The sequence below is a fragment of the Hemibagrus wyckioides genome, linkage group LG12 (assembly GCF_019097595.1).
Source record: "Hemibagrus wyckioides isolate EC202008001 linkage group LG12, SWU_Hwy_1.0, whole genome shotgun sequence".
Classification (NCBI taxonomy): Eukaryota; Metazoa; Chordata; class Actinopteri; order Siluriformes; family Bagridae; genus Hemibagrus; species Hemibagrus wyckioides.
The window spans coordinates 13,819,671-13,832,154 of record NC_080721.1 but is presented as its reverse complement, the minus strand read 5'-3'; the positions used below and the strand labels follow the sequence as shown (position 1 = coordinate 13,832,154).

Here is a 12,484-nt window from a genome sequence, read left to right as displayed (position 1 = left end):
GGATCTGAATCATCAGGCGAGTCATGTGTCGTTCTCAACCGAATCGACTCAATGAGCCGGCTCTTTTAGATTAGCCTGGAGTACCTACAGAAAGTTAACTATCTTACAAAAAAAGAAGCTAAGTAATTCAGCCTCTTTTCTCTGATAATGCTGGGTTAGAACAGCATTGGTTTCCATAGGACTCAAATTGGCTAGGCAAAGACAGACAGACAGACAGACAGATAGTTACTGAAGGTAGATAGCACAAAGATAGCAATATATGAATAGTAAATAAACATAAAAATGAAACAAAATAAGAATATATACACTATATTGCCAAAAGTATTCGCTCACCTGCCTTGACTCGCATATGAACTTAAGTGACATCCCATTCCTAATCCCTAGGGTTCAATATGACGTCGGCCCACCCTTTGCAGCTATAACAGCTTCAACTCTTCTGGGAAGGCTGTCCACAAGGTTTAGGAGTGTGTTTATGGGAATTATTGACCATTCTTCCAGAAGCGCATTTGTGAGGTCACACACTGATGTTGGACGAGAAGGTCTGGCTCTCAGTCTCCGCTCTAATTCATCCCAAAGGTGTTCTATCGGGTTGAGGTCAGGACTCTGTGCAGGACAGTCAAGTTCATCCACACCAGACTCTGTCATCCATGTCTTTATGGACCTTGCTTTGTGCACTGGTGCACAGTCATGTTGGAAGAGGAAGGGGCCAGCTCCAAACTGTTCCCACAAAGTTGGGAGCATGGAATTGTCCAAAATGTCTTGGTATGCTGAAGCATTCAGAGTTCCTTTCACTGGAACTAAGGGGCCGAGCCCAGCTCCTGAAAAACAACCCCACACCATAATCCCCCCTCCACCAAACTTTACACTTGGCACAATGCAGTCAGACAAGTACCGTTCTCCTGGCAACCGCCTAACCCAGACTCGTCCATCAGATTCCCAGATGGAGAAGCGCGATTCGTCACTCCAGAGAACGCGTCTCCACTGCTCTAGAGTCCAGTGGCGGCGTGCTTTACACCACTGCATCCGACGCTTTGCATTGCACTTGGTGATGTATGGCTTGGATGCAGCTGCTCGGCCATGGAAACCCATTCCATGAAGCTCTCTGCGCACTGTTCTTGAGTTAATCTGAAGGCCACATGAAGTTTGGAGGTCTGTAGCGATTGACTCTGCAGAAAGTTGGCGACCTCTTCGCACTATGCGCCTCAGCATCCGCTGACCCCGCTCCGTCAGTTTACGTGGCCTACCACTTCGTGGCTGAGTTGCTGTCGTTCCCAAACACTTCCACGTTCTTATAATACAGCTGACAGTTGACTGTGGAATATTTAGGAGCGAGGAAATTTCACGACTGGATTTGTTGCACAGGTGGCATCCTATCACAGTTCCACGCTGGAATTCACTGAGCTCCTGAGAGCGACCCATTCTTTCACAAATGTTTGTAAAAACAGTCTGCATGCCTAGGTGCTTGATTTTATACACCTGTGGCCATGGAATTGATTGGAACACCTGATTCTGATTATTTGGATGGGTGAGCGAATACTTTTGGCAATATAGTGTATATAAAAAACAGAATGCAGTATGAGGGTGATACAGAAAGGCAGTAGAGATATAAGCAGCAGACTTGAGTAGAAGTGCAGTGCAAACCGTGTACAAGAGTTTGTACAGAGTGTTAAACTTTGATGAGTGAGAAATAAGAAAAATGAGTAAAAGTAAAAGTAGCAGTGCATATGAACATGATGGGGTTAATACAATACTATTCAAGATAATCATCCAATGAGCTTATCCTCAGTCTAGCTCAGTGATAAAGGTAAGTCACATTCCAGTGAATAGTAAATTGGTTACTTGTTATTTATGAGCACATCAAAACACATGACACTTAGATTTGCTTTATATTCTTTTATTAATGTGTTTAAGTAATAACAAATATACTTTATAAAGTTTGAAATTCCTTTACATTCATTTGTACAAGTGGAAAAAGGTTTGTCATGTCAGTCTTGCAGTGATTTCTTTAATGCTATATTTTACTGCACTAACATTATTACTTTAGCACACATACATACATACAGCCTGAAAGCTATATTCAGGGTTATTGACATTCAGGAGCACAGGAGTAAAACCAGAGTCAACAGAACCTGAAACACTTGCATAAAAATTGTCACAGGAATTCAGTTTATGAAACACAGGGGAAATGGACAGGATATCCTAAACAAGCAAAATACTCATTGTCTTCTGGGAGCATGAATATACAACACATTAGTGCATGATATCACAAAAACGGCCAGACACTTGTTACGACCTCAAGATGGTAGGTCTAAGGGTACCAAGAGTAACATTTAAGTGGTGACACATTTAAGTGAGGTTGGTAGCAATTGACAGCCGAATCACCGTACTGCAAGGATAAAAAGAGTTTTTTTATTGTTTACAGCAGAATCAGAACAAAAAAAAAACATGAATAGATAGATCTACAATAATTTATCTTCCAACCAGAAGGGAAATGAGAGGATCCACAGTGGCACCAAATGAAAGAAAGAAATATAACAAAACAAAACTAACTCGCCACAATCCTCTAATCTATCTAGGAAAATAAAAGGGAAAAGAAAAGGTCTTCGGCGTTTCCACGCCCTATCTAAACTACTCTAACTAACCCAAACAAAACATACAGGGAGTGGCGCTTGCTCCTATACTAGTGTCTCTATACAAAATCACTTTCCTACGTGTAGCACAATCAGTTACCAGTAACTTTCTATCCTCTTTTCCCGGCGGTAGATCAGAGTGAAGTGAAGTGAAGTGAGGTAGGCAAGGGAGAGAGCAAAGAAAAAACAAGAGAGAAGAGAGTGAGCGTCCACACAGGCGTCTCTTTTAAACTGACGCGGATCTCAGGGATTGGCAGCGAACGCGGTGACGTCACACAGGTTAATGATGATAGATGTCTCCGCTGACGAATGGGATTCCAAGGGGGTGGGGAACCTAAGAGGCGGTGAGAGCAGGAAGAGATAGAAAGAGAAAAGAACACCGGCACAACCTTGGGCCGTAACACACTTGTGGTAAAAAAAAAATAAAATTAAATTAAAATATAAAGTAGGACTATCAAACAGTAAAAAAAAAAAAAAAAACAAGGTGCAAAAAACAAATTCATGAATAAACAAATTCATGCATGGTAAAAACAAATTCCTGAATAATTTTAAATATATAAACAAAATATTGTCTATGCGCTGTTTGCACCTAGTTGCACACTGTGCACTTTACGTGGCTAAGACAAACTTCTGTCCTAGCTCTGTGGTGTTGTTTTTGTGTTGAACTCTTTGTTGTTGTATGTTTATGTAGCACCAGGTCCTGGAGAAACGTTGTTTCATTTCACTATGTACTGCATCAGATATATGTGGTTGAAATGACAATAAAGTTTCTTGAATCTTGAAAATAAACATCTGTGTAACAGGTTCAATTTCCTTTTTACTATTGCTTTTTTTTTTTCTTTCTTTGCCTGTGCAAAAGCTTCCCCTAAGAGCTAGCTGGGGGAATAATATACTCTATAATCTGTAACTTCTAATAAATTGATTTATTGCAATTGGGTTAAAATGTGTGCATTTTTACACTGGCACATAGAACTCCTGGTAATTTTAGGTTTTCATTTTACCATCTAGTTAGAAAAAAAATGTAAAACGTCAATAATGCTGCCTGTACACTCCAGTGAGTATAAAGTATTGGTCCATCTGGTTTGGGTATTTAACTGATAGGGTCATGTAATACAGACACATTTAGATTCCAAACTCAAAGATGTTCAGATGGCAGTTTTTTTTAACAGATAATGATGTTTTTGATTTTAAAGGCATTAAAAAAATGTATCTACCCATACATCCCATATGTATTCATGTGCATGCCATCATCTGTGAGTTTAGGTTCGTTTATAACACAACCATTCAGTGCTTCAGCTTCTTCTTCATTCTGCGGTGTGCTGGAGTTCAAAGGGATCATCACAGCCTCACCATTCAGATTACCATCATCACATTTTGGGCTAAAAACAGACAAACCGGATGTTCATTAAAAAGCATACAATAGTTCTGTATCCAGGTCCAAACTGTGTAGCTACATTGCAAAATTAGAAGATAAAATAAGTTATCACATGATGGGGAAAAAAAAAATGAAACATCCATTTATCTGTCCATTCATGTGCATTATATCATTCATGAGTTTACTTAATCAACCATCTAGCTGTATATCTATCCATATATCTATCCCTCCATCTTACATTCCATTGGTGTGACCATTCAGTGCCTGAGCTTCTTCTTTCTTTGGTGTGTTGTTCATCACTGCAGCTCCCTCTTCATTCCGTGGTGTGCTGTATTTTAATGGGATCACCACAGCATTTTACTAAATGCTCATCATTACTAAAGCAAACATCATATACAAATATATATAAAGAAAAAAACACTTAACAGTCCTTAAAAACTGCTTGAAAAGCTTCATTTGGAGGAACGATAATGGAGTGAGATCAGAGTAGGCAGAACCTGAAGCTAAATTTGGCCATGAATGAAAACAGAATAATATGATTTTACTAATTAATATATCTTAAAACCTTTAAATGCATCTAGCAAAATAATTTAGGTTATAAAAGGTAGGTAGGTTGGTAAATAAATAAATAAATAAATAAATAAATAAATAAATAAATAAATAAATAAAAGTTAAATTGAAAGAAAAATTCAGTTCATGAAACTTAGGGAACTTGAACGGGATACTCCCTTTTATATATCACTATTTATATATATATATTTATAAAATTGTAGAATTTTATGCACTTCTACTTCTATGCTAACTACATTTCTTTGGATTTGTACATGTAATTTGCACTACGACAATAAATTTTGATCTAATCTAATCTAATCTTCTTAACAGGCAAAACAGCTATGCTTCCACTGTACGGATCAGAACCGTACTGCTCAGGGCAAACAGGAGGAATAAAGAATTAATCAACACATTTGGCCCAATCAGAAGCCGTAATGCAACATGACTGGTGTAATTTGGGGCAAGAGATAGTAAAGATGAAAAATCACTTTGAATTTCCATGCACTAAATATTTCCTAAGAGTAAAATGATGAACATATTTTAATCTTCTTTTAGGGAAGGGCTTTTTTGTTGTTGTTTTCTGGATTGTTTTTAGTGAGTGGTGCAGATATACCTGCAGTCTTGTTTCCTGCAAACAAAGTACAGGACCAGGAGAATCAGAGGAACCAGAATGAGAAGCAACCACAGATCTACAAGCACAATAAGATCGTGATTAAATCCTGAAATTCATACACAAGATACAAGGTGTCTCATATCAGAAATATCACATAAAATACTCACATCTGAGTTCATGACCATCTGTTTTGGTAGCTTTAAAATAAATGTAAGAAATTAACAGATGGTACAAGTGGCAAAATATTAAATACTAACAGACATACACACACACACACACACACCAGCCTTAATAACCAGAGCTACAGGGGTATTTGGAAGATGATTAAAAGTGTTAAAAGATTTTATGTAAATCACACAAAAATTAAACTCTGATGTCCCAATGAAAAGCAAATGGCATTCAACATGGCCGATCTCAGCATTCAGCCAAACACGAACACGCTCGCATTCATTAAATGAAGTTAAGAGACATGGAGAAGATTGAAGTGGAGTAAAATTCAGCAGAATAAGCAGCTAAAAACCAGTAAGTTAATGTTAGTGGAGTCTTACTAGCTAGACTGTTACCTAAATATTTACCCTGGACTCTGGAAAGTATCTACTGCCCCCTGATATTTCCAGGACGCTTCACTTCTGGCCTAATATACATAAAAATCTGGATTTTTAAAAGGCTAATCTTAGAACTACATAAAAACAACATTGGTACAAATGTAAATGTAGTAAAACACCACAAAGAATGATTTTATTTAAAAGTTGTATATAAATTGAAACATAAAATTAACATCTAAATCTACTTACGTTTTGTTTCGCCAATAAGTGTGGTGCGGTTGATAACTGTGAACAAAGAAAAAATACAAATTTTTTTACATTTTACAAATATTGAAGCATCCACTATGCTGTGTGTATATTATTGTCTAATTTATTTTTCTTCTATTTACTGTGGATCCACAGTGTTTTGAAGATGTGTGTGTGTGAGCACAGAGACATAAAGTCAGATTTAAGTAGTCATTGCAGCTCTTTAGCCTTGGACTCCTCTGTCTATACAAGCAGCTTCTACTTGCCCTGTGGACTCACTTATTCAATTATTTTATTATTTGTCATTACAAGCGATGTAATAATTAAATGCGTCTTTTTGAATTATTCTTTTTCTTCATGTGAAACATATCGCTCGGTTTTTTATTAATTTACTGCACATAGCTTTAGACCTAAACTGTGCAACACTGATACTGACAGACAAGACACACACACACACACAGAGAGAGAGAGAGAGAGAGAGAGAGGAGGAAGATACCTTGGAAGACGTACTCGTACTGAAAAGAAAAAAGAAGAAAGTAAAAAACACTGGATTCTGATAGAAACATTCAGAAAATATCAAGAATTTACTGTAAATGTACGTACCATTTTTTCTGACTGAAGGCACCGTATTAAAAGCCGAATCCACGACTCACAGGTATCCAGAAACAACGACAGTTTAGTACCCAGGACAGTCCCATTCTAAATATCAGTCAGAAAAATAAACCCAAAATGAATGATTTGATGAATTCACATTCAACATCTCAACATTCAGTGATGCTTCACATCACTCTTTTACAGCTTCAGTTGATGTTAAATGTAAGCTGTCGCAGACTCTGACTCACCTGTGCGTACCAGGTGGGCTCACAATCAGTGCTGTATGGGTGACCTGATGTGTAGATACTCTTACCATCTAAATTGATTTCATCACAAAATTTGGAGATCATTTGGCTCATGGCTGGTATCTGAAAATCAAGAAACATCAGAAGACAAAAGATATAGAAAATCAAAACGATGATTTTTCTATAAATTACCTGATAATCAGTATACCGTCATTAGCAACCTTTTACACGTTTATTCTGCATGTCAGTAACTGACATGTTTGTAACGTTTCAGGATTTCACTCGATACAAGGACTGAGTCTCTGTCACTGATATGTAGACACTTAAGACTAGTCTGATTTAGTCTCTTCTTAAGATTCCAGTATTAGTAGTTAATGAAAATAATCAGAAGACAAGAAGACGGTTTTGTTTCTTATGCCACTTTCTTCCTTTTAACATGTTGAACAACGGAAAAAAGTGCAACACAACCATCAGATCTCCCAATCCGAGTCCAACTGTACTGCAGGATATTTTAATAACCCTGTAAAAGGTAAATTGCACGGTTTTATTAAATCCCTGTGGCAATATTATCTCACTCTAAATCTGCTGCTTGCACATGATACAGATTGTGGCACAGCATCAAAACATCTCACATCCCTCTAATGATTCCATTCAGATATGATGCAACTCCCCCCACACACTAACATCATCTTCACTACAAGATGTCTCACCTGCAATTTTGTCCACTTTGCAGAAACGTATCACTGTGTAAGTTATAAAAACTGCCTTTGGGTCACTTGTAAGATTAAAAAAATACAACACCGCTGTGGCATTTCCGCTTGTTCCAGTGGGCACGTGCTCGCGTAGATGATACAAGACAACAGATAATAAGTCGTTAGGTTTGTTTGAGGTCCCAGTTTCTGTTTTGCGAAGCGCTCCTCGGATTGTTAAAAAGGTAATCGAGCCAGAATTTTGACAAATGCGAATAACTCAAGCTGTTGCTTCGCACTGATTTTCTGCCAGCCTTGTTCCTCTTCTTTCTATTGCTTATCAAGCAGCTTCTGCATCACCTACACCAACCCCTAGTGGACTGGAAATGGGGCGCCAACGCTTGTGGCGGAAAAAACACCACAATCATAAAGATAATATTTAAACCATTTACAATTATATTATTGTTTAATTTCCTGTTTGTTAAAATCATTTACAAATCTATTCTAAAATGTTTATCGTCCCCTGCTGCTTACTCAATAGAAGCTCTAACGCCACACTTTAAGATTCGATGATTCAGTGATTCAATGATTCAGTGATTCAATGATTCACTCTTAAAGATTCATCTCCCACTCAGTAAACAACACGGTCTAATCTGCATTACCTTTCTCATATGTTTTAATGTTTAACACAAACGCTCGTGTTCCTTAACATTTGCAGTGTTATTACCTCCACAGAGACAGATTATCCTCCAGTGTCTTCAAACAGTTTGTTATCCTTCGTCATGATTACGCCTTCATCTCCTAAAGGTTCCCTCGTCGGCTTTATAATCCACAACCTACAACACCTTCCCTTTACCATTTCACATTGTTCACTCATTCTGTCAGTTTTTCGCGGCGAGGAAACGAGTACAACACTTCTACCAAAGATTGTGTGTGTGTGTGTGTGTGTGTGTGTGTGTGTGTGTGTGTGTGTGTGTCGTGTCACGTGACTCATTGATGACGAGAACATGATTTCCCAAACAGGAAACAGCCGAAACAACAACAACAACAATAAAAACAACCTGGATTTGTACCGCGCATGCGTGAGCTCTCTTGAGCACGTTACTTTCAAATCCCAGCATCACAAAAACATTTTGTCTCACATGTGACTTGCTTTGGAGAAAATCAGTGTGCCCAAAGAAATATGATAAAATAATGTATACTAAATAAATATAACATTATAACAAAATCAGTGCTTGTGCTCTATTCAGGCGAAATCAGCCCATTAAACCGATGATAAACTTAGCACTGTGTAAATCTGACTTAGATTATTGTATAGTTCATGTGTTTATTTTTTTTTTTACATTTTATTTTATTAAACAATTAACTAATTTAATTAATTAATTAATTAAAGGTTAAACCTGTGTGTCGATTTATACAGTCACTCGTTTTAACATTACATTTTTCTATTTAAAAAAGAGTATAATAATAATAATAATAAAAAAGGTATACTCACTTTTTCCCCTGAAAATCAGATCTAATAAGTGAGCAGGAGATCAATATTGACGCAAGGTTTATACACTGAACTTTAATGAAAGTTTCCTCCAGGTTTCATCCCAACTGCCTCAGGTTGGTTAAAAAATAGTGGAGCCCAACACGTGATTTGTCAGGGTACTCCGTTCCACCAATCAAGTTTAAGTGAAGAAATGGCATCTGTAACCAGGCCCTTAGTGAAAACTCCGCCTTGTAGAGGTTACTCCATGGCAAGTTTTTAGACAGACGAATTGAAGAATGAAGGTCGTGTGCGCATTTTCATGAGATTTTACGGTACACACGGCGGTACGGCTCCTTCGATAGCTCAGTTGGTAGAGCGGAGGACTGTAGGGTTTAACGACATGGTCATCCTTAGGTCGCTGGTTCGAATCCGGCTCGAAGGACAGTTTTTCCTGAACACCTGTTTTAAGGAAGTGGGACTGAAAAATACGACACAGAGGACACTTTTCAGGGGTTTTTATATCTTAGCTTGTTTCTGTGTATTTTTTCTATCTTCTCACCTACATGGGATAAATAAAGATACTTTAAATAAAGATCTTATCTCATTTAATTAGATGTTGCTTCTGTTTGATTGTAATTAAAAAAATGCACCCACACTGGCCCTTTGTAGATAAGCCTGGGCATCCCTGATCTCACACCCCTGGGTCTGGTTGAGAGAAAAAAACACTTTTCTCTTGCAATCAACTTCTGGTGAGTTTCAGCTTGTGGCAAGTGTGGGGAAAAAACACTGAGACACATGCACTTTATTTTTCACTCATTCTCTTCCCAAGTTTAATTTCTTTTATGGCAGAAATAAGACATTATGTTAACAGTAGAACGTAAGAGTAGTCATACACTGGTCTTATTTGAAATATATAACTGGCAATAACACTGTACACTATAACACTATATAACACTGGCAAGATAGGGATATAGATGCAACCTTTAGGGAAAAATAGGAAGAATAAAAACTAACATAGTAGAAATTAAGACATGATAAATTATGAAAATCCAAGTTATCATATATATATATATATATATATATATATATATACACATCAGGGAGTAAAGTGATGGTGCAGTATGCATACAAAGATGTACAGTGAGTGTGGTTATTGTGTGTGCAGAGTAGTGCAGTGTATGCAAGTAGTGCAGTTATTGTGTGTGTGACAATCAGCTGAGGTAGAATGTCATGTGTGGGGGAAGCCCAGAAGTCCAGGTTCTAGGTGTTCTGGTTGAGGGCCCGAATGGCCTGTGGGAAGAATCTCCTCATTCTCTCTGTGTTTGCCTTCATGGAATGAAAACGTTTCCCTGACTGCAACAGAGAGAAGAGTCCATTCGAGATTTTATTTAAATTGACAGTGTTTTCAATCATGTGCTGTAGCCCTACATCTCCTAGAGGAAATAAATAAAATTTGGCTTTACAAAATTCATTAAATAAATAATAGATAATAGATAATATACACTAAACAGCGTGAGTTCAGATTTCTTTCATATTTTTAGCGTGATTAAATCAATGCTTTTTCATAACCTTTTAAAACCATCTTTACAAAGGAAAAAATGTAAATAGCAATAATAATAATAATAATAATAATAATAATAATAATAATAATAATAATAATATGTGTGATAGTAACATACTAGCATAATGGTGTAATTGGTATAATAATATTAATATCAGTAATACCATGCCCTAGCACTTCAGGTAACTTTAGTTACACAATTAAACCACAAGATGTCAGTAAAACACCATAAAGGGTTTCAGCCACATTTTCAACGAGGAATGGGAAAAATATAAATTCTCTGGTCAGTAGTAGAAGAACCAGAAATAATTTCAGCGTATATAATAAATAAAATGACGGCGTGGTCTGTACAGTTCAATTATCAAGCGCGACGCGAAATAGTTTCACTGTTTGAGAAATTTACCTCAGTAGAAAGAGGTGTGCGCAGCTGTAAGAGATTTTACGGCACCCAAACAAGCGTCTTTTTAAAAACGTTATCGACTAATTCTCTTAATTTAAGATGATCATTAATTACTGAACTTTAAGTCGTTTATTCTAGAATAAGCATTTTCTTTTTTTACTTTGTTCAACTTGACAATTAATTATTTTGTATGTATAACGTAATTAGTACTTAATTAACATTTAGATGGAATAGATAGAATAGAGCTAAATTAACTGAATAAAGCCTCCATGTGACTCGTGTCAGAGGCAACAACTAGTTGAATTAACCAATCACAGCTGAACGGTTCCTTCGATAGCTCAGTTGGTAGAGCGGAGGACTGTAGGGTTTAACGACATAGTCATCCTTAGGTCGCTGGTTCGAATCCGGCTCGAAGGACTCTTTTCTGCCATAAACGTGTTTCGTGGAATTGAGAAATACAGCACACAGGGCACTTTTCAGTGGTTTCAGATCTAACCATGTTTCTATTTATTTTATTCTATTCTTTTCCACTAGATTTGATGTATAGGTTTCCTTTTATTTGCTTTGTGTTTCAACTAAAACTTCACCTACAGGAGATTAATAAAGGTACAGCTTATCCTATCTCACATCTCTTAATCAGATGTAGCTCAGGCTTGATTGGAATAAAAAACTTGCACCCACACTGGCCCTTTGTAGATAAGACTGGACATCCCTGATCTTAAACCCACAGGTCTGCATAAATAAAAACACCTTCCTCTTGCATTCATATTATGAACTTGTTTCAAATTGTGGTGAACTTGACAGCCTACGGTGTTGTGCATTTTACACATACACACAAATATATTAAGTACTTAAGAAGAAACACAGACACATGCACTTTACTTTTGTTCCCAAGTTTTATTTATTTTAGTGTAGAAATAAGATATAATGCTTTTTAATAAAGTCACTGTGTAAGCACATTTTTTTTAAATATGTAATACAAACACTGGCAAGAACATGACCATGGAAACTTCTCCTTCAACTAAATTAAATGGCTTTGGACCCTGAGCATTTCTTCTGGTGGATGTGGATAATAAAAAGTATTAGAGTTTGTAATAATACATTCACTGAACACTTCAACAGGAAAACATGTACAGCTACCACCCTCTCTACAGTACTAGTGCAAGGTTTGTAGGAAAACCTATTTTGAGGTAACTCTAGAGTCTAATGTAATACAAGCTTCTTTTCACTGGACTTGGTGACTAACCCTAACCCACATCCTGCTCTACAATAAAACATTCCTGCTGAACACTACTTCCGAGTCCCCTGGTCTGCTTCGGTGAATTCACAACAGGTTCTTTATAAAATGCTCAATCAGTGAAGCTTATCCTTACATTAAAGTTCATGGTTTAGCCAGTCCAGTGCAGAAGGAGTGGAATGAGTGAATGAATCAGTAATCAGGAATGAGATGAATTAGCTTTAAAATGGTCACAATAAGAAATGATTATAAAGGAAAGAAATTGATTTCATTCAGGGACAGCATTGATCAATTTGTCCAGCACTGGAGGTTGTCCCAGCAAA

The 12,484-nt window shown here is 37.0% G+C and overlaps 1 protein-coding gene and 2 non-coding genes across 5 annotated transcripts; 2 read left to right on the top strand and 1 right to left on the bottom strand.

The window, feature by feature from the left end:
• Positions 1-3,537: 3,537 nt before the first annotated feature.
• Positions 3,538-9,119, bottom strand: LOC131362409 (uncharacterized). Of its 3 annotated transcripts, none has more exons than XM_058404398.1 (9): positions 8,985-9,119; positions 6,804-6,923; positions 6,565-6,660; positions 6,458-6,476; positions 5,965-6,000; positions 5,338-5,367; positions 5,171-5,246; positions 4,244-4,333; positions 3,538-4,009 (listed from the first exon to the last, which is right to left on the bottom strand). In XM_058404398.1, the coding sequence occupies exons 2-9, from the start codon at positions 6,912-6,914 to the stop codon at positions 3,841-3,843; spliced, it is 627 nt and encodes a 208-aa protein (XP_058260381.1). In that variant the 5' UTR covers positions 6,915-6,923; positions 8,985-9,119; the 3' UTR covers positions 3,538-3,840. The 3 variants fall into 3 exon arrangements, with proteins under 3 accessions (XP_058260381.1, XP_058260379.1, XP_058260380.1); XM_058404396.1 differs by lacking the exon at positions 8,985-9,119 and adding an exon at positions 8,217-8,469; XM_058404397.1 differs by lacking the exon at positions 8,985-9,119 and adding an exon at positions 7,511-8,179.
• A 196-nt stretch (positions 9,120-9,315) lies between these two features.
• Positions 9,316-9,405, top strand: trnay-gua (transfer RNA tyrosine (anticodon GUA)). Its single transcript is given in 2 exon segments — positions 9,316-9,352; positions 9,370-9,405. It is a non-coding gene; the product is annotated as a tRNA-Tyr (tRNA).
• Positions 9,406-11,251: 1,846 nt separating this feature from the next.
• Positions 11,252-11,341, top strand: trnay-gua (transfer RNA tyrosine (anticodon GUA)). The gene is given in 2 exon segments: positions 11,252-11,288; positions 11,306-11,341. It is a non-coding gene; the product is annotated as a tRNA-Tyr (tRNA).
• The last annotated feature ends 1,143 nt before the right edge of the window (positions 11,342-12,484 follow it).

Coding starts and splice junctions, on each gene's coding strand:
- LOC131362409 (XM_058404398.1), bottom strand. CDS start 6,914: ATGAGCCAAATGATCTCCAAATTTTGTGATGAAATCAATTTAGATGGT. Junction 6,661..6,803: donor AGCCCACCTGGTACGCACAG/GTGAGTCAGAGT, acceptor ACTGATATTTAG/AATGGGACTGTCCTGGGTAC. Junction 5,368..5,964: donor ACTTATTGGCGAAACAAAAC/GTAAGTAGATTT, acceptor TTTATTTTAAAG/CTACCAAAACAGATGGTCAT.